This window comes from Phyllostomus hastatus, unplaced genomic scaffold (assembly GCF_019186645.2).
Source record: "Phyllostomus hastatus isolate PE091 unplaced genomic scaffold, TTU_PhHast_1.1 phas_scaffold_385, whole genome shotgun sequence".
Taxonomy (NCBI): Eukaryota; Metazoa; Chordata; class Mammalia; order Chiroptera; family Phyllostomidae; genus Phyllostomus; species Phyllostomus hastatus.
Genome location: NW_025334026.1, coordinates 15,737,652 through 15,765,619, shown reverse-complemented (window position 1 = coordinate 15,765,619; position 27,968 = coordinate 15,737,652). Strand labels below are relative to the sequence as shown.

At 40.9% G+C, this 27,968-nt stretch overlaps 1 protein-coding gene and 1 pseudogene across 1 annotated transcript; one reads left to right on the top strand and one right to left on the bottom strand.

Moving 5' to 3' along the window:
• The first annotated feature begins 197 nt into the window (after positions 1-197).
• Positions 198-27,968, top strand: STAG3 (stromal antigen 3). The gene is made up of 33 exons (XM_045819540.1): positions 198-380; positions 1,658-1,760; positions 2,184-2,300; positions 8,429-8,525; positions 9,217-9,293; positions 9,588-9,792; positions 10,234-10,385; positions 11,966-12,039; positions 12,835-12,958; positions 13,484-13,582; positions 13,792-13,871; positions 14,198-14,305; positions 14,560-14,674; positions 14,837-14,942; positions 15,131-15,234; positions 15,459-15,551; positions 15,677-15,766; positions 16,019-16,219; positions 16,322-16,392; positions 16,503-16,590; positions 17,995-18,075; positions 18,158-18,250; positions 18,392-18,560; positions 18,683-18,819; positions 19,399-19,500; positions 20,036-20,184; positions 20,417-20,545; positions 20,645-20,802; positions 25,567-25,741; positions 26,008-26,109; positions 26,414-26,492; positions 27,587-27,646; positions 27,913-27,968. Exons 1-33 carry the CDS (start codon positions 208-210, stop codon positions 27,919-27,921), a joined length of 3,720 nt encoding a protein of 1,239 aa, XP_045675496.1. The 5' UTR covers positions 198-207; the 3' UTR covers positions 27,922-27,968.
• LOC123806273 lies at positions 24,923-25,520 on the bottom strand (annotated as a pseudogene).

The window sequence follows — 27,968 nt, the reverse complement described above, 5'->3', positions numbered from 1 at the left end:
AGTCTGCGTCTGTCTGGGGCAGTGGTGTCTTTAATCCCCTGATGTCTTGGGTCAAGACTCTGTCTTTTTGTGTGTGTGTGTGCCCCCCTCCCCCCGCCCAATCCAAGTTCCAGAGCAGTTCCCTTGGAAAGAAGGGGGGTGATCAGAGCTGGGGAAGTGGTAGGGTTAGGAACCTTTTCCTCTCTTTCCTCCCGCAGTCGGACCACCATGCCTACCCTTCGATCCCCCTCTTCCTGGCTCCATGGCTCCTCCTCCCCAAGCAGTGTGTCCTCCCCACTGCAACAAGCAATGGCAAGTGGACAGAGGGGCTTGTCTGCATCTTCCAGTTTGTATGTCAATGTGCCCTGTGAAGACAGGGACTCGGACCAGACTTCAGAGGGGTGAGTGGAGTTGGCGAGGAATTGTTACCTTGTCCGGTTTTCTCCTGCATGGTCCGCAGCTTTCTGCTCTTTTTTACTACTGGTACTTTTAATAGTAAAATGGATGTGACTACATGAAAACGTAAAAGATGCTTTTCTGGTGCACGACAGTGACACCCCTCCAGTTCTGGTGTCTGTTTTTACTTGCTGTCCATGTTGTAAAGATCAAGAATAATACATTCTGTTCTAAATTCATCATTCAAGTTGTCGAAACCTTTCTTGAATACATTTGTATTTTCAGCATGTACAACCTCTAATGGGAGCAGGGCGAGAGGGAAAGGGAAAGTAAAGCATTCTTTATTTGTTGCCTGACATGCAGTATATGCTTTGTAGTTGATGTCCTGTAGTGCTTTTATTTGGGGATTTTATATACAGGTTCATCTATCCTTATTTGTTACCATTTTTGAGCCTTTTTGGTGAAGGTTATAATAACTTGTTTTTTAATCTTTGCAGGAAAAAATACAATCGTATGCAAGATCTGATTTATCCCCTATTTCTTTCAGTTGGCCTCCTTTGAATCATTTCTGTTTTTGGGGCAGTGGTGTCTTTAATCCCCTGATGTCTTGGGTCAAGACTCTGTCTTTTTTTTTTTTTTTGTGCCCCCCCTCCCCGCGCCCAATCCAAGTTCCAGAGCAGTTCCCTTGGAAAGAAGGGGGGTGATCAGAGCTGGGGAAGTGGTAGGGTAGGAACCTTTTCCTCTCTTTCCTCCTGCAGTTGGACCACCATGCCTACCCTTCGATCCCCCTCTTCCAGTTTTGTCACTGCTACTATCGAGGACCAGATTATACCTATGTTAAAAACTTTAATTGATCAGACATGTGCATTTGTTTCCAGGGTGGGATTAAACTCCAGGCCCATATCAATCTCCTGTTTATGTATGAGCAATATATGATTCCCCAAGCTGTGCTGATTTTTCTTCACACAGCAGTGATACCTCTGCCTGCTTAAGTAAATATTGTTTGATTTTCTTATTCAGAGAGACTGTTAGTAAAGAGTTGTTCTTCACTTACCTTAGTTCCTCGTTCTTCTTCTCCATTGCTTTATTCAAGTGAATTTTTCTTTAAGGCTTTGTCTCTACTTTCGGTGTCAGTAAGCTCATCTCTTCTTAAAGAAAATCTGAATAAATACTTAATGGAGAAAGGGTACAGTTAGAAAGTAAAAAGAAATTATAATTTATTTACCCTTTTCTGTGGAGGAACTGGGGTGTTGTATCTAAGGAGAACCACACTCCCTCATAGGGATAGTGATTCTTTGTCAACTGATGAAGGCAGTGACTTTGAAGACAGCTTGAAACGCAATATGAAGAAGAGAGCAGCAAAACGACCACTGAAAACAACCCCAGTGAGTCAGTCAGTTTTGTTTTGTTTTCAAACCTGTTCTGGGAAATGCCAAAAGAAAACCTAGAAGAAGCTCAGGAGATATGTTTGACGAAAAAACAAGACTTAAAGAGTGTTAAGAGGAAGAAGGCAAATTTTGAAGAGAAAAGATTAAAAGAGGAGGGTATTAGGATTCAGAGGAATATTTCATTGTAGTTTTATCACCAATGAACGTGTTCCTTAATTTAAATGAATAAATCTTTATGGGGCTAAGGGGCTTTTTAAAAGAAAAACAAAGTTATTTATTAAAATCAGTTATTTCAGATCTGAGTCAGTAACTCAAACTGTTGTATAATTAGCAGCTTAAGCCTACCTATGTGATGATGAAACCAAGTGTTGATGTGACTTGCACTTTTTAAAAATATCCCTGATCTCTTTATACTTATAGGTGGCAAAACACCCTAGGAAGGGATCTCAAATGGTACGTGGTCATAGCCAGAAAGAGTCAGAACCACTAGCCAATGATCTGTTTGATGCTGTGAAAGCTGCCAAGAGTGACATGCAGGTAAAAAACAGTGTCTCACTTCTCTTTCTTGATACCATCTCACTCTTTGTAGGGTGGAAAGATAAGGACAAGTGTCTACAAACTTAATTTCATGTAGACATTTTAATGAATATAACCTATATCAGGAAAGGCAGATAAGACGGTGAAGTGAATCGTTGGAATGTTACAAAGGGAAACAAACCTTGGATGAGAAAGTGTTTCTTTCCTAACAGTATCACAGAGCAAGTAGGCATTGGAAAATCTAGAGAGAAAGCTTGAATATGGGAGGCAACTTGTTCACCCTTGTAACTTTTTAGTTCCACTCTAACGATTATACCTAATTCCTTTTTCCTTCCCCACATTTCTTTTTAATATAACTTGTTATAATTCTGTTATCACCTAAAAGTATATAAGGCTTTTATGTAGTTTACAAAAATTTTAAATGATCATCCAGATCTCCAGCCCCAGCTCAAGAAATGAAATATTAATAGTGCTGTAGAGGCCCTTGTATATCTTCTTTCTACCCTACCCCCATAGTCCCCCTCACCACCCAGAGGCAACCACTAGAGTGAATTCTCTGTTAATCATTTCCTTGTCTTTTCATTGTGGTTTTATCACCAGTTAATGTGTTCCTCAATTTAAATAAATGAATCGTTTTATAGTCTTCTGTGACTTAATTATTTCAGTTGTTTGAGATCCATATTGATGTGTAGTATAGGTTTTTATAGTTTTTAGAAGTTTAAAACTTTCAAACATACTGAGTTTTTATATTTGTGTCATGATTTCTAACACTATTACATTGTCAGAAAATGTGGTCTTTGAAACTTGGAGATTAGCTTTATGATTAAGTATTTGGTCCTTTTTGGAAACTGTTCTACATGTGCTTGAGAATGTGTGTTCTTCAGTTGTTGGGTCCAGTGTTCTCTTATGTGAGATGAAAGATTTTTTTTTTAAGATTTTATTTATTTTTAGAGAGGGAAGGGAGATTATATATATATATATATATATATATATATATATATATATATATATATATATATAAGAGAGAGAGAGAGAGAGAGACAGACACATCAATGTGTGGTTGCTGGGGGTCATGGCCTGCAACCCATGCATGTACCTGGCTGGGAATCGAACCTGTGACACTTTGGTTCGCAGCTATGCCAGCCAGGGCTGAGATGAAAGATTTAAATGTGATACTGTTTTGGTATTTCTACTGACTTAGGGGGTTTGGGGTTCGTTTTTTTTTTTTGGTCTGTTTGCTATATCAGTTACAGAAAGAAGTGTATTAAAAAGGTGACTTTTTCAATTACTCTTTTTGTGTTCATATCTGTCTTTGCCTTAAGTATGAGGAAGCTTTGTTTCTTAGTAAATCAAACCTTTTGTTGTGGTATACTGACACTTCTTTATACGTTAAGACAAAAATTGTTTTGTTTGTATTAACATATCTATACTAGCTTTATTTTTTAATAGTATTTGCCTAGTATCTTTTCTACACCTATACTCTCTAGGTGTGTTTGGAATTTGTCTGCTGCATACAGCATACATCCAGATTATCATATTTAATTCATTCTGCCAATCTCTCCTTTATATTTTTATTTATTTATTTAAAAATATATTTATGATTATGCTATTACAGTTGTCCCAATTTTCCCCTTTACCCTTTTCTGCCTGGTATCCCCCTTCCCTCCAGCAATCCCCCATCTTAGTTCATTTCCATGCGTCGTGCATATAAATTCTTTGGCTTCTCCATTTTCTTTGCTATTCTTAACATCCCCATCTGTTTTGTACCTACCAATTATGCTTCTTAATCCTTGAACCTTTTCCCCCATTCCTCCCCTTCCCCCTCCCAGCTGATAACCCTCCAAATGATCATATCTATGATTCTGTTCCTATTCTAGTTGTTTGCTTAGTTTGTTTTTTTAAATCCATTTGTTGATAGTTGTGAATTTATTGCCATTTTAATATTCATAATTGTGATCATCTTTTTCTTAAATAAGTTCCTTTAACATTTCATGTAACAATGGCTTGGTGATGATGAACTCCTTTAGCTTTACCCTGTTTGGAAAGCACTTTGCCCTTCCAATTTTTTGCCCTATAATTTTGCCATTCTAAATTATAGCTTTGCTGAATAGAATAATCTAGGTTGTAGGTCCTAGCTTTTCATCCCTTTGAATACTTCTTGCCAGTCCTTTCTTGCCTGCAAAGTTCTTTTGAGAAATCAGCTGACAGTCTTATGGGAACTCCTTTGTAGGTAAATCTCTGCTTTTGCCTTGCTACTCTTAAGATTCTTTCTTTATCTTTAACCTTTGGCATTTTAATTATGATGTGTCTTGGTGTGGTCTTCTTTGGGTCCAACTTGTATAGGACTCTGTGTGCTTTCTGGACTTATATGTCTATTTCCTTCACCAAATTAAGGAATTTTTCTTTCATTATTTTTTCAAATAAGTTTTCAGTATTTTGCTCTCCCTCTTCTCCTTCTGGCATCCCTATGATACAGATGTTGGCACTTTTGGAGATGTCCCAGAGGGTTCTTATACTATCCACGTTTTTTTGTTTGTTTTTTGTTTGTTTTTAATTATTTTTTCTTCTTCTGGTTGAATGCTTATTTCTTCCTTATGTTCCAAATCATTGTCTTGAATCCTGGCTTCCTACCCTCCACTGATGGTTTCTTGTAGATTTTTCTTTATTTCACTTAGTGTAGCCTTCATTTCTTATGTTGTTGCCATACTTCATGAGTTCTTTTAGCACCCTGATCACCAGTGTTTTGAACTCTGCATCTGATAGGTTGGTTGTCTCTGTTTTGTTTAGTTGTTTTTCTGGGGGTTTGTTCTGTTCTTTCATTTGGGCCATATTTCTTTGTCTCCTTAATTTGGTAGCCTCCCTGTGTTTATTTCTGCATATTAGGTAGAGCTGCTTTGACTCCCTGTCTTAGTAGTGTGGCCTATTATAGAAAAGGCACCTGTAAATTGTGTGGAGGGGAGCCTTAGGTAATCACCAGGGCAAGGCAACCCCCTTCACTACTTTGTGGCTCTGTGTGGGGAGGGCTCAGAGAAGGGACAGTGCTACTGCCTGGCTTCTGGAGGTTTGCGCATTTCCCGTCACTTCACTCATTTCCCATATTTGACTTGCACTCTTCCAGCTGTTGCCCTGGTGCCAAATCACAGAGTGGATGGACTTGCATATGTTCTAAGTCCGTGTGGGCTCTTTAAACAGAGTCTCCTGATAATCTGGCAGTTCGTTCTGACACCACAACCCCCAATGGATTTTATAGCCAGAAGTTATGGGGATTTATTTTTCTGGCTCTGGAACCCTGGGCTGTGCTGTCTGGCCTGGGGCTGGTATTGCTCACTACCAAGGTATCCCTCCTGATTTTTATCCACCATACGTGAATATGGGACTGTCCATTCTGCCACCGCTGCTGCCTCTTCGTGCCACACCATGTTTCTGTGCCCCTCCACCCACCTGCAAACTCTGCTCGTCTTACTCATCTGGATGAATGTGGCTTCTTTAAATCCTTGGTTATCAGACTTCCATACAGCTCACTTTTCTGACAGTTCTGGGTATCAATTGTTTTGAGTTCTAGTTGTAATTCTTTCTGTAGTTACACAAAGAGGCAAAGACTATCTACCTGTGTCTCCATCTTGACCAGAAGTCCATCTCTCCTTTAACAAGAGAGTTTAATTCATTTATATTTATTGTCCCTACTGATATATTTGAATTTATTTCTACCATTGTATGTACTTTCACTTTATCTTGCCTTTCCTGTCTATTTTTCCCTTTTCGCTTTTGGATTTCTGTCTTCCACAAGGACCTAAGCACATTTTAATTCCATTGTCCCTTCCAGTTTACATACTTGTGTACAGTGTTTTAGGTGTGTCCATTCCTCCTCTCCCACAAAATTAGACATTGCTATTTTATACAGTGTTTGTTTATATGTAACTACATTTTTATCCTTTTCTTTGTCATTCATTATGAAATCTCACATCTTCTGTACAGAATTATTCTCTTGCTATCTAATATTTATCTTTTAAAATTTCTTTTGATATGAGTTTGTTAACAAACTTATTTTTTGCTTGTATAAAATGTCTTTGCCTTTGTTCTTTTTTTAATCCTCTCCTGAGGATATTGTTATTGACTTGGAAGGGGATGAGAGGGTGAGAGAGAGAGGAGAGCATTGATGTGAGAGACAAACATCGATCAGTAGCCTCCCATATGTACACCTACTGGGGATTGAACCCACAGGACTGGAACCTGTAAACCTTTTGATATATGGGACAATGCTCTAACCAACTGAGCCACCTGGTCAGGGCTCTTTACCCTTTTTCTTGAGAGATTGTTTGCTGTGTATAGAATTCTAAGATGACCTTTTTCTTTCCTCTCAGCACATTAAAAATATTATTCCACTGCCTTCTGACTTCCCTTATTGCTGCTGAAAGTCAGCTATCAGTCTAAGTTAGTGCTGTGTAATAATACAACAATTTGTTAGGATGGAATGTTCTTTGTCACCGTTGTCTAGTACAGTATCCATTAGCCACATATGGCTGTTGAGCATTTGATATGTGGCTAATGTGACTTAGGAACTGGATTTTTAATTTTTATTTGATTTAACTTTAATAACCAGATATGACTAGGGGCTAATGTATTTGTGTAGATCTAATTTGTGTATGTTTTTGTTTGTAAGTGTTAAATGCCAGTTCTTTGTAAGTGATCTCCTTTTGTTGTGACCATTTCAAGACTTTTTTTGCTTTTGTGTTAGGATGTTTTAAAGGATGTTTTGTCATGCTTAACATCTATCAGTGAACAGGCTCTGAGGATTAGTGTCTTTCAACAATTACAGAAAGTTCTTTTCAAATATTGCCTCTTTCTCAAATATTATCTTCTAGAATTCAATTAGATACCATTAGAATTTCTTGCTGTATTCTCCATGTCTCTAATAGCTCTTTCATTATTTCTCCTAGTCTCTGGGCTGCATTTTGGATAATTTTTTTCGCTTAATCTTCCAGTTTACTCATCTTCTGTTCTGTGTCCAATCTGCCTTTTTTTTTTTTTTAATTAACATCAATGTGTGCTTGCCTCTCTCACGCTCCCTACTAGGGACCTGGCTCACAACGCAGGCATATGCCCTGACTGGGAATTGAACCGGTGACCCTTTCATTCATATTCCCACACTCACCCCACTGAGCTACACCAACCAGGGCCCAATCTGCTTTTAATTCATTCATTGAAGTTTTAAATTTTATTTATTACACTTTCTACCACAACAGATTTTGTTTGGTCCTTTTCAAAATTAATTGTTATTTGCTTCTACCTTCAGGCTTCTTTTTCATTTCTTTAATCATAGTAAACATAACAATTTTATAATCTGTGATAACTTCAGTGTCTAAAGTCTGTGAATATAATTCTGCTGTCTGTTTCTCCTGCTGATTCTTACTTTTAGTGTCTTGTTTCTTTACTAGGTTTTACTATGATCCACTCATTTTCCATGGAGCTCTATATGTTGGAATTCTTTGGGGCCTGGGTTGAAGTTGGGTTTTAAGAGAGGAATCTGCATTTGCTTCTGGTAGTTGACTGGGAACACTCCAGAATCACTTTTAATTAAATTACCTGATTGCAATTATTCTGATTATATAAGGTAGTGTGAATCTGGACTGCGTATCTAGACCTGTGAGCTGGCTTATGGTTATGAATTCTCAAAGGAGAATTCTTTTTTCTCTCCACCTCACACTAAGATCATAGCAAGAGAATTTTCTTGTTGTCTTCTTCTGATCCATAGGTTTATTTCTAATCTTGCTTTCATGAGGGTGTGACTCTTTGCAGGACCCAGCTCTATGTAGGAGCCTCTTTTGGGAAGTTATTAGGTTCCATCTCCTATGCTCTGATGTCCAGGCAACCTTCTGGACAGAAAGTTGAGGCTCCCAGGGTTTAATAAAAGTCCTCAGGGCCTAAGTCAGTTGGCTTATCTCTAGGGATCGCTGCCTTCACTTCATTTTTAGACTATACAGAATTTTACCTTTCCAGTTCAGCAATAAATTTTTAAAGATATTTTTAAAATTTAATCAGAAGTTTAGATGCTTCAGTTGGGAAGATCATACAGGATTTCTAGACTGTTGTATTGCCAAAAATATAAATCATCCACATTGTTTTCCTAGTCTTTGGTGGATGAATGGCTGGAAAGCTACAAGCAAAACCAAGAGACAGCATTCCTGGAGCTCATTAACTTTTTCATTCGATCTTGTGGATGTAAAGGTGAGGAAACTCCTACCTCTTTCTGATCTCCAGCCTTCTGCTCCTATGTTATGAAACTTTCTTCCATTTAGTCAAGTAGGAATGGGCATTTCCTAAATGAAGGGAGAAGGTAAATCATAAGAAAACTTTCACTTGTTTAACTACCTTGTTAGCTGGCAAATAGGGATCCAATAGGGAACACTGTTTGGTTTGCAGACAAAACCCTCTGTGGAAAAGCAATTAATCATACTAATGTTAGTCACAAATTAAAAATGGACCATCACACACCTTCTGGTCTTCCTTTCTCTAGATGAAATAATATTTTATTTTCTTATTCCTTATTCTTCAGACATTTTATTGCATATTTCTTCATTGAAGCTATGGGCCCCTATGACCTAATTTATTGGGGCAGGTAGTCTTAGGCAGGCTGTATTATAAGAATCCAAAATCTGGTGTCATTTTATCACTGTCTTTGGTTTTTGTTTGTAGAATTTTTTTGTAACTGTAGTTTTCCACTGACTGATTCCTTTGGGTTTTCTAGAGTGGTTGCCTTGTATTAGATATACAGTTAGATGAGAGCAGATTTGGGTCTTCTGATTCCCCACCTAAGCTCTTTTTGATATATTCCCGAGCTCATCTTCAGATGTATATGTAAAGAGTTATGATGTCTTGTTATTTCCCTTGTAAATATCTCATCCCCTCCATTCCTTAGGCACTGTGACACCTGAGATGTTCAAGGAGATGTCCAACTCGGAGATTATCCAGCATCTAACAGAACAGTTTAATGAGGTGGAAAGAGAAGACCAAGATTATTATGCCACTCTTATTTCAAAACACAAGATTCCTTATCCCCTTCTTTCTGATTCTGGGAAATAGGATAGTTTTTAGAAGGACAAGTTCAATTTCTTGGGGGCAAAAGGAACCCATAGATATTATCTGAATATACCTCTAGAGTTGAAAATTGCAGGAAATTCGGTATAACAAAGATAACATACTATACTGTTGGGTTTTGACATCCAGGACCTCCTATGGCTTCACATACCCGGTAGTAACTTTCCCAATCTTTTCATAAACCCTGTGTAGGATTCAGGAGACTATCCCCTGACAGCTCCAGGTCCCTCCTGGAAGAAATTCCATGGAAGTTTCTGTGAATTTGTGAGGACTTTGGTTTATCAGTGTCAGTACAGTCTCCTTTATGATGGCTTTCCTATGGACAACCTCATCTCCCTGCTCACTGGCCTGTCAGACTCCCAAGTCCGTGCCTTTCGTCACACTAGCACCCTGGCTGGTGAGCACTTATTTTTACTCTATAAATGTTCTTCTGGGGATTGTTAGGACCTTCCTCTGTTCTATAGTCCTGGATGTTCTTTCCTTCCTGCATCTTAGCTCCTTATTTCAAGGCCATGCCTTTTTTTTTTTTTTTTAATCACAAACCAAATTTAGTTTCTCACTAGTGGAATTGTAGAAAATGGTGGATGGAACACATTTACAATTTCCAGCTTTCCCGTGTTTCTTATACCTCACCACTGGGAATATGCTGAGGATTAAAAGAAGCCCAAAGGGGTTAGGGAGGAAAAAGTCCACTCCAGGACCATGAGTCTTACAATTCGAGAGTGATTTTGTTCTAGCTTTTTATTTTTACTGCTCCTTATTTCATCCTCTTTTGAATCTACCCTCTGTCCTCTGACTTAAGTGATGATTTCCTTATCTTGCTTTTCCTGACTCAAAGCCATGAAGCTAATGACCTCTCTGGTAAGAGTAGCCCTGCAACTGAGTTTGCACAAAGACAATAATCAGCGCCAGTATGAGGCTGAACGAAACAAGGGGCCAGGACAGAGAGCACCTGAGAGGCTGGAAAGCCTGTTGGAGAAACGGAAAGAGGTAAGAAGTGTTCCCTGCCTCTCTTCCAGTTTCCATTCACTACTGCCACAGCCCACCTTATCAGTCCCCAAGCACTTCTCTCTGGTAAGGTACAGGTCCCCAAGCATCCTTTTACATCATGAATAATGGAGTCTGGCAGTAATTTAACAGACCCATCCTGTCAGAGGTCATTGCACACTCCTCTTGTTTCTGGGATGTGGACTCAATTATTATCATTTCCATTGATAATTTGTAGATTTTAGAGTTTTCTATAATTCCACTTTTGTCCAGTTTCCATTGACTACATTCATTATTAGAAGTGGTTAAGTGTTGTACCTGCATCTCATGAAAGGAGTTAAGTTTTTACTTTCTTGTCAAGTGTACAGTCTACAGGTCACCACTAAGGCTCACGACTGATGGGGGAGCCAAGTTTTTAAGGAATGGAAAGGGCACAGGCCCTTCAGTCACTCCTGAGCTTAAATTCTGTTCCAGTTAGCTACTAGCTCCAGGGCCTTATGTAACACTTGGAAGTTTCAGTTTCCATTTCTTTAAAAGGGGGATAATTCTACCTTTTATGGAGAATATGATGAGTAAACTAGCCTGGCACATAATAGATACTTGCTTTATTTCCTTTGAGACTTCAAAAAGACCACTGGAGGATACAAGTCCTAACAAAATCTTTTACACTGATTAAAACTTCAGACAGCTGTGTCTGTCATGAGACTAACACTGGTTTTCCCCCCCACTCTCCCTTGATATCTGAGACTTTTCCATCATTAGATGGCAGGACTCACCGTGTCTAACTGTAGTAATTAACTATTTTCCCAGCCCTTACCAAAGATATCTTGTGTGCTAAATCATTAGAGAAAGGAACTTTCTATTTCATTCTCTTCTTCAGTTTTCACTGTCAATATGCTCTTAAACTTTACATGTATTAGTTCTGTCTCAAACCTTATGTACAGTAATGTGTCTTTCTGTTTTATACTTCTCTATGCTCTTGTTTTATCAATTATCATTCCTCTTTTTGTCTTTAGTCCCTCCTTCCCTGCTGTTTTTTTCTCTCCACTTATAAATATATGGAGACCCTTGAATTGTACCCTTATTCTTTGCTTCTGTGAGAAAGTGTTTCCTAACTTTCTTAATATTCAGCTGAATCCTTTTTGCTGTCTAGCTTCTGTCCTCATTTTTCTTTGAAATCATTCTCAAACCAGTAACTTTCTAATCCCTTTAGCCAAAGGCCTTCTCTCAAATTCCCTTTTCCAAACTTCTCTAGAGTTTGGTACTGATGATCTACCTTTCTTCCTTCTATCCTCCCTCTCCTTTTTCTTTTAAATATGAAATTTTCAAAAATTTAGAAAAATAAAATAACCAGATGCAAAGGAAATATTATTTTTTCCAAATACAAAGAGACCCCTGAGGTATTAGTTGACTATACAGGTTCTTCCAGAATTAGAAGGTTTAAAGGGAACATAGGATACCAAGGGTTCAGACTATGTTCTGTAATAAATAGGAAGCAGGCAGAAGCCATACTTTTTCATATTTTTGTGGCCTTATATTGTTCGAGTACAAGAGACATTGACCTGTTCCTTCCTTTTCTTCAGCTCCAAGAGCATCAAGAGGAGATTGAGGGGATGATGAATGCCCTCTTCAGGGGTGTCTTTGTACACCGGTATAGGTGAGTTAATGGACTCTTCTCATTGAAGGAGCTGGTCTTTGGTTATGGAGTCTGTAGAAGTAACACGGCCCCCTCTTAACTCTGAGTTATTTGGTTAGTCTTAGAACTAATTCAGCTAGAGCACAAACTAAGAGATGTTTAAAATTAATAAAGTTTAGTTTATTACAAAGGATCTTGTAAGCTCTTCTGGGAGATCAAATAAGAGGTTGGGCATTGCTGAGTATTCTTACGCTCTAGCATTGTTTAGTACCTTCCCTCTCCCATGTTCCTGAGGCTAGATACTTGAGAGGATAAGAATAGAAAGCAAAAAGACAGGGCTTTTCTGAGGGTGTATAGCTTGGCAAGCCTTTTCCAAGCCCAGCATGCTGTTTCACTATGCTAAAGCGGGGAAGTCTTATACTGTTTAAATGGGTAGAATTAGTTAAAAAGAGCATCTGTATTTGTTTCTCATTCTTATCTAGATTTTTTTCCTCTGCCATTTTAGAACCCTTTAGTTGATTTGATCTTTCCTTGAAGTAGAATTAAACCACTCACACCATTTTGCCAACAGTTAAATTAACTTCCAAAATTAGTTTTTAAAGGGGACAAGAAAGATAAGTTTAACTATTTTATGGGTTGGTAACAGAAAGAAAATGTTTACTTTTTATCTATTATATTTACATTGGGAAAAGGTAGTAAAAAGCATAGAACATGGTGTTTAGTCAAGAAAAATTCTTCTGTGACAGATCATCAGGTAGGATGGAAAGTGAATTTGGAGAGAAGGTGATATGGGTCAATTTATCTTTTTATGCCTAGAGATGTTCTTCCTGACATTCGTGCTATCTGCATTGAGGAGATTGGGTCTTGGATGCAATGCTACAGTGCCTCTTTCCTCACTGATAGCTATTTAAAATACATTGGCTGGACCCTGCATGATAAGGTGAGAGCAGAGTCCATCTCCTTTTCCTTACTTCCCTCATTCTTTCCCCTGCCCTAGGATACTTCAGCTTTTCCTGGTCCTGCCACTTCGGTGTTTCATTAGCTATCAGTGATCAGCCTATCAAGATACTGAACCTTGAAACTTCTTCAGTATTGGGGAAGAGAGGATAGGATATGGTAGAAGAGAGAAAGACCTATCCAGGAAATGAAACACCTCAAAACCAGAGTAGAGGGGAGGAAGACTTTTCCTATAAAAAAGGAAAAGTCCTTATTGATGGTTTGGTAGAGTATAGGTGCTGGGGTGATAACTAGAGATCCTCTTCATTATGATTGCTAAATACCACTGTGATCTTTTTATTTTTTAAGTAATAAGATAGCTGTAGATTGTCTTTAAGGTATCTCAGAATCCTCATTGTAGAGGACACCCAGGCCCAGAATGAGTAATCTGGGGGATGGGGAGATAGTATGGAGGCCCAGTGAGGGTGAGGAGAGGAATGGTCAGTAATACTTCCATTTTCCTCAGCAGCATCGAGAGGTCCGTCTGAAGTGCCTGAAGGCTCTCAAAGAGTTGTACAGCAACCGAGACTTGATTGCACGCCTAGAGCTCTTTACCAGTCGCTTTAAGGTAAAATTAGGACAGTACTCCTGTGCTTGGCTCTTTCCTGTGGTTCCCATTGCCCTGCCTCATCTTTCCATTTCTATTGCTCTGATATAGCTATAGCTATCCCAGCATCTGCTTTTACACCCTCTCTTTAGGAATCTCTCGAATTCTAAGAGAACATGATTTTGGGGATGGGTACAGTGAAGTTTTGAGCAATGTTCTCCTTCTTGCAGGATCGGATGGTATCCATGGTCATGGACCGAGAGTACGATGTGGCAGTGGAGGCCGTCAGGTTGCTAATACTTATCCTTAAGTGAGTCATGGGAAGTGGGGAAGCAAGCTTCTCGAACTTGTACCTTTCCAGCATCAGACAGGCCCTTCCAGAGTCCTGTCCCTCCACCTCGTGTAGGTTGATTCTCCCTTATGTACAGGTTGAAAGACAGAGGTCATTTCTGAGTTGCAAGATATCCAGGGGGAAATTTTCCTATCTTCTCTAACTCTCCATACTCCTCTGCCTTCCACTTTTTGTTTAAAAGTTGTTTGTGAGTTAATCCTTATTGTTTTTGTTTGTTTCTAGCCTTAGTTGTGCCAGAAAACTACATCCATATCCATCTCCTTTTTCTTTTTTTCTCTTGACAGGAACATGGAAGGAGTGCTGACAGATGCAGACTGTGAGAGCATCTACCCTGTTGTGTATGCCTCTCACCGAGCCCTGGCCTCTGCTGCAGGGGAGTTTCTCTACTGGAAGTGAGTGGGGCTCCTTTCATTTGTTCCTTTAACACCATCCTCTGTTGTTTTCTCTCTCACCTGCTGCTGATGTTGCTAAGAACTCCCCATACCTATTAAAGTCTCTCAGGGTCTCCTTTTCCCTGTCAACTCGTTGGGGCTTCCCTTAGCTCTGAATCTCTTTTCTCTTTATACCTCTTCTTGGATTTTTTTCCTCCCTCCATGGTGGTTATTTCTTCCTGTGCTATGCCTTTTCTTTGTGTCCATTCTACCAGGCTCTTCTACCCTGAATATGAGACAAGAATGGTGAGTGGGAAAGAGCGACGCCGAAGTCCACTCGCTCAGAAGACTTTCTTCCATCTTCTGCTGTCCTTCTTTGTGGAGAGTGAGGTGATGTATAGGAAGGAGCTGTTTGTTTGTTGTGCATTACACCTGCAGGTAGAGAAGGATGGGAGCTGACACTACAGGAAGAAGAAACATGGTTTATCAGTAGTCACTTCCTAGGGTTTTTTAATGTGGCTTCAGTAACTTAATGTGTACCTTCTTCCACAGCTCCATGACCATGCTGCTTACTTAGTAGACAGCCTGTGGGACTGTGCAGGGTCTCAGCTGAAGGACTGGGAGAGTCTGACAAGCTTGCTTCTGGAGAAGGACCAGAGTGCGTGTCATATGGTAGCTGGGGGCAGGGTGGGGGCCTTTTACCTGGTGGGAAACCAGGAGAGATTTCTTTCCTGTATTTTAAAAGGCAGAAGTGTAATGGGCAGTGGGGACACAGCATGGCGGAAGACTTGGATGTAGAAGGTGGCTAATACATGATTCTGTGTTTTCATTCTCTTGCCAATCCAGACCTAGGTGATGTGCAGGAGAACACACTGATAGAAATCCTTGTGTCCAGTGTTCGGCAAGCTTCAGAGGGTCACCCACCTGTGGGACGGGTCACTGGGAGGAAGGTATGGTGTGGGAGTGGCAATATTAAATCCAAACAGGTATTATCAATCTTTATCTTCAAGTCTTAGCTTAGGGTGCCCCTTACTCTGTCCCTCAAAGAATTCCATTTCCAGAAAAAAAATCTGAATGGAGCTGCTCAATACTCTTATCCTTCCTGGGGATGGGGGACACACATACCAGTGTTTCTCCACACCTTTTCCACACCTCCAAATGACTCTAATTCCAGGGCTTAACTCCTAAAGAACGTAAGACCCAAGCAGATGACAAGATGAAGCTGACTGAGCATCTCATTCCTCTGCTACCCCAGCTCCTGGCCAAGGTAGAGCTGCCTCACTGTTCAGCATCTGGGAATGAAGGAGTGAAAAGAAATGGGTGTCTGATGAGGAATAGGAGTAAGAATTAGCACTATATTAGATAACAAGTTGGTCTCCCTCTCAACCACAGTTCTCAGCTGATGCAGAGAAGGTTGCTCCCCTGCTGCAGCTGCTTAACTACTTTGACCTCAACATCTATTGCACCAGGCGTTTAGAGAAGGTGAGAAGGAAGATGTATTTCCTCTACCTTGCTGCTTCCCTGCTAGGGCCAAAGGTCCTATTGCTAGTATCTGGTTCTTCTTAAGAACCTGAGTTTCTGAAAAATCAGTTTTCCCTTTCTTAAATATCTTATTTTTAAAGTTTAATGCTTTTAACACTCTTTCTTATCTCCCTTAGCTATACTCCTCTTCAGAAGAGTTGTCCTCGCCACCTCCCTAACAGCATTAGTTTCTCCCACCATTTTTTTCCTCAGCACCTGGAGCTGTTTTTACAGCAACTCCAGGAGGTGGTGATGAAGCATGCAGATCCAGCAGTGCTTGAGGCTGGAGCTCACGCCCTCTGTCTGCTCTGTAATCCTGAGTTCACATTCTTCAGCCGGGTAGACTTTACCCGCAGCCAACTAGTCGATCTGCTGACTGACCGCTTCCAGCAGGAGCTTGAAGAGTTGCTGCAGGTAGGAACTGAGGCTGAGTGACAGGGAGAGGGCCATAGTACAGGGAACATCTATCTGTGAGTTCTTGAGAAAATCCCATTGTGGACCTTCTTTCTTCCTCAGTCTTCCTTCCTAGATGAGGATGAGGTATATAGCCTGGCAGCCACTCTGAAGCGCCTCTCTGCCTTCTACAAGTGAGCAGCTTACCTCCTGCCTCCTCTTTGATTTCCACTGGTGTCTATGGAGTTGATTCTTCCACCTTCTGATCTGGTGTAACATTTCCCTCTCCTCCCTCCCACTCAAGTGCTCATGATCTAACTCGATGGGAGCTTTATGAGCCATGCTACCGACTCATCCGGAAGGCTGTGGACACAGGACAGGTTCCTCACCAGGCAAGTAGACTAGTTGGAGGTGTGGAGGCAGAGAGGAGTTTTTAAGGGCCCTGTGTTCTAGGTAGCAAATTCTCCCAGGCAACTCCAGTCCTAGGGATGTGGTACAGACACAAAGGAAGATCATGTGTGTGCTCTCCTTCCATTTCACTCTTGGAAAGTGAACTGCACTTTTATTTTCTTCAAAAATTTTATTTTTTAGAGAGAGGGGAAGGGAGGGAGAAAGGAGAGAAACACTGATGTGTGAGAAACATCCATCAGTTGCCTCTCCCATGCCCCCATCCAGGGACCTGGCCCATAACCCAGGCATGTGTCATGACCAGGAATCGAATGGTGACCTTTTCCTTTGCCAGGGTAGTGCTCAGCCCACTGAGCCACATCAGTCAGGGCTGAACTGTATTGTTCAATGCCTGAAAACAGCCATCATCTCTGGTTGTCTGGAAGTCAAGGATAATATTGACAGATTCTAGGAGACCTCAAATAAATTAAGCAGAGGTGACATTTTTACCCAGGATAAAATCCTCTGAAGATTGTCTGGAATCACTTCTTTTATAGCAGAAAAGGAATTGGGTCACCCCTTAATCTTATCTTCTCTCTCCTTCATGGCTCTGTCTCTTTTTACTGCTTTGTACAAGGTCTGTCCATAAAGTATCCAGCTGTGTAATACAAAAAATAGAGACATTTATTGAAGATACAAGAAATATTTACATAGGACAATGATGCTTCAGTCCCCTTCAAATTAGGTACCTTGAGACCTCACACAGTTCTCCCAGTCACCATCAGCTGCCCCATCATATTTTCCTGAATCTCATCAATGGTCTGAAATATCTTCCCTTTCATGGGTGATTTTAGTTTTGGGAAAGACCACAAGTTGCAGGGCACCAAATCTGGGTTGTAGGGGGGCTGAGTCACCTGAGTGATTTTGCCAAAAAAACTTTGCATGAGACATGATGTATGAGTGGGCACATTGTTGTGATGAAGCTGCCAATTACTAGTTGCCTATAGCTGCAGCCTTCTGCATCATCTAAAGAGTTTCCGAGGAGAAGTGTTCAAGCTTAATGTAAAATCTGATGCAAATCCATTGTTCTACTCAGTCATTTTTAATACAATGGCCACACAGTACCTACACATGCTCACTCAACAGCAGCTACCACCCTCACTGACTAGTACAGTGAAGGCATCATTATTCACACATGCACATTCCAGTCCACTCTCCCTTGGCTGCTAGGTTACATTGATATTGCACAAACCATTCTTGTTATATTAATAATAGCTGGATTTTTTTCCAGACAGACCTCATATGCACCTACCTATTTGTCTCCTTCTCGTCCTTTCTCTTTTTCCCTCCCTGCCTTCCCATTACTCTCCTGACCCATCCCTCATTTTTGTAACATTTGGTGGTTACAGGTGATCCTGCCAGCCTTGACTGTTGTCTATTTTTCCATTCTCTGGACACTATCCCACCTTTCTGGAGCAGGTGCTTCCCAGGTGAATATGGGCCTGAGTAGGGGGAATGGGAATGAAGGGGCTTGTGTCTTCATTCCTTCCCCTGAAGGCACTGTCTCTACAGAAACAGCTTTTGAGTTTGAAGGGCAGAATGGTGGCCTTCTGTGAACTCTGCCAGAGCTGCCTCTCGGATGTGGATCCTGAGACCCAGGAACAGGTGAGCATTTACTCAAGAAGGACCAAGGAGGCAAGACTTCCCATTGTTTGAGCAATCCCTTTCTAAGGAGGAAGTAGTTGTGTAATATTGATTTTGGTCTGTGTTCTGACATTTTTAAGCATTCTTTTTGTTCCCTAACAGGCTTTTGTCTTACTAAGTGATCTACTTCTCATCTTCAGCCCTCAGATGATTGTAGGGGGACGTGATTTTCTTAGGCCCCTTGTCTTTGTTCCTGAAGCCACTCTGCAGTCTGAGCTAGCCAGCTTCCTCATGGACCACATCTTCATCCAGCCTGGAGAACTGGGCAAGGGTACAGGAGTTGTATGCCTGGGGCTGAAGAAGGTCTGGGGCTTGGGCCTACCTCAGGCAAATAGGACAAGAGGCCTAAATCTTTGGTTCTTATATTTCCATTCTGCGTTTGATATGAGCCAGGTCATTCCCAGGAGGACCATTTACAGATAGAGCAGCTGCACAAGCGGCGCCGCCTCCTGGCAGGATTCTGCAAGCTCTTGATTTATGGGGTGCTGGAGATGGATGCAGCTTCAGATGTTTTCAAACACTATAACAAGGTACAGTGTGGCACCAAGCTGACTATAGGCAAGACTGCACTCTGTAGCACTACAGAAAGGTGGGTGGGGGAGATTATGGTATCAGGCTTAAAAGAAAAGTAGGAGAGAAAAAAGCAATAGGAGTTTAGAATAAAAGAACAAAGAAAAGAAACTTAGTAGTAAACAATTATGGAGAAAAAGTTATTAGGAGGAGGAAATTCATTGGAGAGGAAATATCTTTTTGTGTGAACCCAGTCTCTGGAATGGTAATATAAGAAGGGAAGAAAAAAGAGGAATCAGTTTTCATAAGATGCCTAGATGTATATCTTGGTTTCTTCAACCCACCATTGCATTGATTCCTGTTTAGTTAGCATCTACTATGTGCCAAGCATCATTCCAAACACTAAGGGCAATGCCTTGAACAAAATAGAAAAAAGTTCCTGCTTCATAGAACTTCTCTTCTAGTGGGGTCAGACAAATAGTGAAGGTGTCACTAAGTCACTTTTGGAAGGAGACTTAATTAGGAATGTTTAGGAAGAAACCAAACAAACAGTCTTTTCCTGTAGTCAAACACTGTCTTCTTCATTTCTTCTCCCTCAGTTTTACAATGACTATGGTGACATCATCAAGGAAACATTAACTAGAGCAAGACAGATTGACCGAAGTCATTGTTCCCAAATCCTGCTGCTGAGCCTCAAGCAGGTACGCTCTTCTGCCTGGAGAGCCTCAAAACTGTGGCATGCCCTGTGTATAGTTGACAGACTCTCTGTTCACCTGAAGCCATTTAGAATGTGAGATCCTTAAGAGCAGGACCTTTCTGATTTTTTTTTTTTTTGCTGTTACTTTACATGACATCTCCTTCATAACTACTAGACCCATAAAAAATATTTAATTGAAGGACAGATTCTACCCCAACTCTATAGAAATTCAACTATTAGATGGGACTTAAGAACACCAACAATAAAGTAATAGGGAATTTTTAATTTTCAAAAATCTGTTATCTCTCAGCCTCCTTTGGTTACTACAGACATTTTTTTTATTGCTATAGAGCAGGGGTGAAAGCTGTCTCTGATGCAGGGGTCAGAAGTCGAGCTAGTGTCCTAGGCGGAAAGAAAGTAAAAGTAGCAGACAGCATCCCAAGCCCTTCAGAATATCAAGGCAGAGAAGGGAATGCTCTGCTTCTCTATGTCCACCTTGTTCCTCCCTCTCTCAAATGTATCATGTGTCTTGGACACAGCTATACACAGAACTGCTGCAGGAACAGGGGCCCCAGGGCCTGAATGAACTTCCAGCCTTCATGGAGATGAGGGACCTAGCCCGGAGGTTTGCCTTGAGCTTTGGACCCCAGCAGCTACAGAACCGTGACCTTGTGGTCATGCTACACAAGTAAGGCAGTATTGGTTGGAAGTCAGTGTTTTGAATTTTCCTGAGAAGTTTAAGCCAAACACTGTGTATAGGGAGAGCTGGGAATAAGGTCTTAGAGGGAGGATAAGCAGTCAGGTTGGCAGGTGGGTAGCTATGGGAGACAAGCTGGGGGACAGGAGGAGGGTATACTTGGACAGCACTGAGACAGAAATGGAAAGGGACTGTTTTTCTAAAATAATTCTGTTCAACCAAGGGAAGGTATCAAGTTCTCCTTGTCTGAGCTTCCTCCAGCTGGATCCTCCAGTCAGCCTCCAAATCTTGCATTCCTGGAGCTCCTTTCAGAGTTTTCCCCCAGACTTTTCCATCAGGACAAGCAGCTACTGTAAGTTGTGGATGGGTGGATAAAGATGTGGATTAGGGAAGAAGGGGATGGTGAGGGCCCAGGGATCATTTCAGCCTCTTCATCCCACCCCTTGCTTAGACTGTCCTACCTGGAAAAGTGTCTGCAGCGTGTCTCCCAGACCCCTGGCCATCCCTGGGGTTCAGTCACCATTTACTGCCACTCCCTCAGCCCTGTAGAGAACGCAGCAGAGACCAACCCTCAGGGCTACCCCCACTCCAAGAAGAGGCGCATTGAAGGTAAAGTGCCATGTATGTGTCCTGTGTGTATATACTGTGTATACAGGTTTCAGGGTCCCCAGCAGTACTTCCTTTAGTGCCACTATGTGGATAAGCAGCATATGGTCTTTTGCGTACTTCAAACTTCTGCTTTTGGTTAAATAAAAAATATTTCATTGTGCATCTACTATCATTAAGGGTACTCATTTTATCAAGGTCTATTTAGCCAACTTAAAAAAGCAAACCTCCATGAAAAATCAACTGGAAACTAATGATAAAGCCAAAGATTGAGCTAAGATCTGTATATTTGGGGTACCCCTTATATTCTGTGGTTTTACAAATTGTAAATATTTTTACACAACCTTTATGATTTTTTACCTTCAGATCACCACCTGTCTTATAATTCACGTAGGAGTTTTTTCTTTAAACTGAATTTCTTATATAATGTCATCTTAAGTGACATCCTTGAAATCACAAGTTTGATGTGATTTAACTAGTAGTAGTCATTCCTCGTTCTCCCCACCCTCCCAACCCTGGGCAAAACCACTAATCTAATTTGTAACTCTGGATTTGCCAGTTTTTTGACATCTTACAAAATGGAATCATACAATACATGGCCTTCTGTGTCTGACTTCTTTCACTTAGCATAATGTTTTCAAATTTTATCCATGTTTTAGCATGTATCATACCTCATACCTTTTTATGGCTGACTAATATTCCATTGTATGGACAGGCCACATTTTTATTTATCCATTCATCAGTTGATTAATATTTAGTTTGTTTCCACTTTCTTACTGTTATACATAATGTTGCTATGGACATTCATGTACAAATTTTTGCAGGGACATATGTTTTCAGTTCTCTTGGGCTATACCTAGGAGTGAAATTGCTCAATCATATGATCACTCCATGTTTAACTCTTTGAGGAACTACCAAAGTGTTTTCTAAAGTGCCTACATCATTTTACAATGCCAATAGCAATGTATGAGGACCCCAGTTTCTCCATGTTCTTGCCAGTATTTGTCATTGTGTTTTTTATTTTATTCACCTCAGTGCCTCTGAATTGATATCTCATTGTTGTTTAAATTTTTATTTCCTTAATAACGATGCTGAGTATCTTTCATGTGTTTATTGATGATTTGTTTGTATATCTGTCTTCATTAGAGAAATATTTATTCAAATCCCTTGCTCCTTTTAAAATTGGTTTGTCTTTTTATTGTTGAGTTGTAAGAGATCTTTATATATTTTAGATACAAGCCATATATCCAATAGGATATCCAAAAGTTTTCTACCATTCTGTGGGTTGTCTTGTCATTTTCTTTATGGTGTCCTTTGAAACACAAAAGTTCTTAATTTTGATGAAATCCAACTTATCTGATTTTTCTTTCATTGTTTATGCTTTTGGTGTCATTTTAAGGAATCATCACCTAATTCAAGGTCATGAAGATTTACACGTATGCTTTCTTCTAACACTTTTCTAGTTTTGCTGTTACATTTAGGTCTGTGATTCATTTTGAGTTAATTTTTGTCTATGTTGTGAGAGACAGTATGCCTTCTTTTTAATGTCTTCAGTATACCACCTAAAATTATCCTATACTACCAGGAAACTTTATTTTAACCATTTAGCTAATAAATTATTTGTTAAGGACTTACTATATGCAACATGTTGTATTTGGTGTTTTAGAGACCATGAAGGATCCTTAAGCAGCTTACCATCTAATAGGAAAAAGAGAAAATACATTTATAGAAAATCTGAATTATGAATAGTCACCAGGAAATGATAATTTCCTGAGTGTTTCCGAATTTAAAGATCAATGCTAAAGAATTCAGGGAAAGAAGTTATCACTTTAAATTTACTTTATCTTTGAAGGTTTTACCAAGAATATGGAATTTAAACTGGAGCCTGAAAAATAGGTAAGATTTACATAAGCTGAACAAAGGAAGAATGAGTACCGTGGTCTAGCAGCATAGCATAAGCAAACACAAGAAGCTATGCTTTAGGTAAAACACATGGATGTACTGATTGGTTTCCCTAAAACAGGGCTTGGAAAGGTAGGATGACTCTAAAAAGATTGGTTCCACTGTTCATTCAGCAGATGCATATTGAGCACCATGTATTGGAAATACAGCAGTGAACAACAACAACAAAAAGACAAATATCCCTTTCTTTAGAGTGTCAGGTACTAATAATACGCTGTGGAAAAAAAACGGAAGAGGATGAGGAAACACTCATGAGGTGGGGATTGTGGCGTGTAGAGAGGGATCAGAGGGAAACTTTGCAGAGAGCGTGAAGGTTGAGCAAAAACCTAAAGCAAGTGAAGGAAGGTGTTAGGTGTATATCAGGATAGTTTATCAGAGGGGCAGCATATCCAGAGGCCATGATAGGGGATGTGTCTGGCACATTCAAGGAACAACAGAGAAGACCAGTGTAGCCAAATAGAGATTGTCTATACTGGTCTTTGTTGTTCCTTGGCTGTACATAATCACTGAATGGAGGTTGTGTAGGATATAAGAACAAAGATGTCATAGGAGCTCAGAATGTATGGCACAGAGTAAAGACTGGACTTTACATGGAATGAAATAAGAAAATACTGTAGGATTTGAATAGAGGAATGACAGGATCTGCCTTACATTTTAAAAACACTCCTCTTGAGGAATTGACTAGAGGGGCAAGGGTAGAAGCAAAGCAGCCACTGAGGAGGCTGTTGTAGGAGTACAGATGAGACGGGAGATGGGATACAATGAGGGGAGTGGCAGAGGTGACCAGATTCTGGACATATTTCCAAGCTATCATTAACAGCACTTCCTGACAAACAGATGTGTGATATAAGACAGAGGAGTTGAGGGTGCCTCCAAGAATTTTGGCCTAACAGTTGGAAGGATGGCATTGATAGGAGATGGGGAAGGCTGTGAGTGAGATCAGGACTTTGGTATTAGCCATGTTTTTACAGGTGGAGATGTTGGACAGACAGCTGGGAATAGGAATCTAGAGTTCAGGGGAAAGGCAAAAGCTGAGGTGAATTTGGGAGTTGGTATTTAAAGGTGTGAAGGCTAAATGGCTAAGGAAGCCAGTGAAGGTGGGGCAAAGGAGGGGCCCAAGGGCTGAGTGCTTGGGAATTATGCCATTAATAGGCTGGGGAGATTCGGAGGATCCATCCACCTGGGGGCCCAAGGTTTCCTCTCAGGTTACAGACTCATGTTCGTAGCTCTCCCCTGTAATCTGTAGCCCTCCCCTTCCTTATTTTTCCAGGTTATTGGTTTCAGTGTACGATCATGGCCATAAAGGGGGAGGCTAATGGGTGTGTGAATGTTTACAGATGACAAATATTAATATCAATTTGACTCATGTTTTCAAATAGTATTACCTGGGTTTTCTGAGACATTTTGGATTCTTTTTTCTCCTTTACCTTTTTAGATCTCTGCAGGAGATTCTTAACTAGGTTCTTCACTTATCCTTCATATCAGCACTACACCAACATTGCAATCATCTCAATTTTTTCTGGCTTTTTGAAAATCCAGTGTTCCGTTTTTTTCCCTCCCGGCCCCTTCTATCATAGCTTCAGGTCCCAAAACTCTATTTGCCATTTTAAACTTTTTCTCACCACAGAAATCTTGAATGAATAGGATCTTAAATATCTTCATTTATTAACTGAGACCTCTCAATCTTAGGGGAGTCCAACCCTTTCTCATATTCATGTTCAGATGTTACTGTTCATATGTGAAAAATATATTTATATCTTTTTCCATCTTATTTTATAACCTATGTAGTAAGTTTTTCTTCTATGGGTCCTAGGTATACCATTTACTTATTTATTTATTTATCTCAGATGGGCTTCTTTCACTTAGTAATATGCATTTAAGGTCCCTCCATGTCTTTTTAAAAGTATTTATTTTTTAAAGATTTTATTTATTTATTTTTAGAGTGGGGGGAAGGGAGGGAGAAAGAGAGGGAGAGAAACATCGATGTGTGGTTGCCTCTCACGTAGTCCCCAGTGGGGATCTGGTCTGCAACCCAGGTATGTGCCCTGACTGGTGAATCGAACCAGCGACCCTTTGGTTCACAGACTGTGCTCAATCCACTGAGCTACACCAGCCAGGACTTTTTAGAAAAGTCGCTGATATCTTTATTGCTTTGTGGTGCTCAGGAGCTCTTGGTGAAGGGGACCTGCTTCATCTTCACCATCATGGGCTTCTGGCTGCCCAAGATAGTGCTGGCCCTGCATATGGTGACCACGTACAGATCCAAGTAGTACTTATTCTTGCAGATCATGTGCTGGATGCTGCTCAGGGTGGCCCAGGCATTCTTGTTGATGGTGGTTTGCACATAGGAAGTGGCCAGCTTTCATTGTTCCCATCTCTACTTCATGATGACCACCACACCTTTGCCACTGGCTCCATACCCACCATCTTGTGGTGAATCAGCCCATTGTGACAGAAGGAGTTGCATGCCTTCAGATTATTGGGGTCAATGCTGTATGTCTGCTTATCCCTGTTTATCAAAAAGCTGGAGCAGTTCTGTGTGACCATCTGTTGCAGGTAGGCAGACGTGGTGGCAGCTGCTTTTACTGTGTTGGCCGGAGGTGGAAAGAGCTAGATATACTTCTATAAGTCTTATTCTTTTAGTATATAAAGCTGCACTCATTTTTTAGTCAGAACATAATGAGGCCATTTAGGTTTTCCATTCCTTTCTTAACTTTTTCTAACCAAAATCCAGGTCTTGAAAAAATAAAACTGTCCATGGCAGTACCTTGTCTACAGTTTATATGCACATCTGCTTCTTTGCAGGCTCCTCCAGGCAGCACAGAGAAGACATCTCTTCATCCCAGGAGGAAAGCCTGCAGCTGAACAGCATCCCACCTACACCCACCCTTACCTCCACAGCTGTGAAGAATAGGCAGCCCCTCGGGGCATTGGAAGAGGTGGAAGAAGAAGGTGGCTCAGAGTCAGAGTTTACCCGAGGGTGAGGGCTGAGAGGGAGAATCGGGGTGTCTGATTTCCTAGTTTGGTGTCTTGCCATCTCCATCTTGCTGTTTTTGTTCTGTTCTCCCCTGCAGCACTCCCTCATTCTTGGATCCTCCTCCAGTCCTTTTCAATTTTTTCAGCTCTACACTTTCTCTTTTTCCCTACACTCTGAGCTGTTCTCCCCTTTAATGTTCGCCACCTTATCTCTTCTTTTTATCCTTTATTTTTACATACCTGTCACTGATCCTATATCCGTCCCAACAGCCAGCTCCTTAGAGGCACCCAGAGGTCAAGGTTCTTGAGTCCACAGCATTTCCAGACTGCTCTCAACCGTTCAGGTCCTGGTCTGGGCAACCGGCTGACCCGGTGAGCTTTTCTCATTATCTTCTATCTTCACTTCAGATCTGTTACCCATGGTGAAGGGGTCCTCCCCTTATCCAGAGCTTCTGTGCTGATGCTTTGTGGAATTGTTTTAACCACAGAACACTTCTTTTAATGTAATATGGAACTCTAGTATGTAAAACTGTGATAAGAGTAGAGTTGCTGATTAAAGCAGGAGTGGGAACCTAGAGCCCTGCTGTACTTACTGCTCCCTGGGGTGCCTCTGAGAAATTCTCAGGAGTCTTTAAACAGCAGTTTGGAAACCTCTACTCTTTGCTACTGCCGTCAGACTCAGCCTTATGGAAGAGGATGAGGAAGAGTTAGAAATTCAGAACGAGTCAGGTGAAGAATGGCAAGATCCAGACAAGGTGAGTGGACCCAGCATTCCCTTCTCCCTCATATGAGATGCACATATGAGAAAGAGAAACTAGAATGGTTCTGCTCTATCAGTCCTGATGGTGCCTTTGTCCCCGAAAGATACATAGGACTTTTTAAAAGCATCACAGAGTAAAGGAGGGAGGTTTGAAGTTGCTTTGCATTATGCTGGGATTTTACTTTTATTAAAGAAATTTTAAAAATACCAGAAAGGACTGAAATAGCACTCCAAATAAGTATTTTGCCTCTGAATCTAAATTGAAAGGCGTTCTAGAGCTAGAGATGGAAGGTCCTTTAGCCTAGTCTTGCAGCCCATTCATTAAGTCTCTTCATAATGTATGCATGTACACAGACACATGGGCACCCTGCCTTCCCTCCTGTCTCTTTAGAGGGCTGTGCCAGTCCCTGTTCTTCCACTCACTCCCTTTTCTACTCCAGCATGACCGACTGTTTCCCCAGGAGGAAATGCTGCCAGTTGAGTAGGAAAAGCATGGAATTTGAGGTGACCTGAGAGTCCTCAATTCTACCACTTCATCAAACTAGCTCTTTAACCCCCTTAGCCTCTTCATCTTTAAAATGAAGCTTTTACACAAAATACAAAAGGAAAAAGAACAAAAAGGATTATAAATTGAAAAAGATTATGTGTCTGCTATTGCTGTCCTTCTGCTCCCTTCTCTTTGAGGGGAAGGAGAAGGGATGGAATAAAGCAGGAGAATGGAGATCTTATGTTCAGAAGGAAAAAAACAGACAATGACATCTTTAAACCAGAGACTAGCGAGCAAGGCCGAGATTAAAATTCTGTAGTCTCTCCTAAAGACCCCTCAAGAAAAATCCCATTCTCAGGTTCCAAAATGGAACAAATTTAAGGGACTCAGCATATCAGAAGAGGAGGTACTTCTCTGATAACTTTGGGAAGCCTAGGCTTGAACCTCCCTCCCACCCTGCCTTTGTTAATCTCCTCTCCCTGACTGCTTCAGGGACCTATTACAGCCCTTAAACTTGTTACTGGAAAAGGAACTTTGTGATTGTTCGCAATGTGATGGGAGTAGGGAAGGACCTTCCTGACTTTCAACCCCATTCTCTTTAGCACTCTTACCCCAGTGAGCCTGGATTGGACCTCTTGGATTCTACAGAGCTGAACTTTGAGGTGAGTGGCCCCAAAACAGGCAGTGGATGGCAGGGTAAGAGGAGATATGTATTCTTAGGATGTGCTGGCAGATAATTTGTGTACCTGCCAAATAGATGGAAAGAAACGCTACAGCCTGTGGCCTGCCTTCTCAGCTATGTCCAGAGCTTTAGGATTAGCCCTGGGAGGAGGGGAATTAGAACTGTCATCTGTAGGACCTTGCAATTGTCTCTTTGCCCTGTGGTCTGTTAATATCTGTGTTTGCCTTTCAACTTTTCTCAATACAGGACTTCTGACATGACTCAACGCCCCTACCCATCTCCACCCACCACCTCAACAGTAT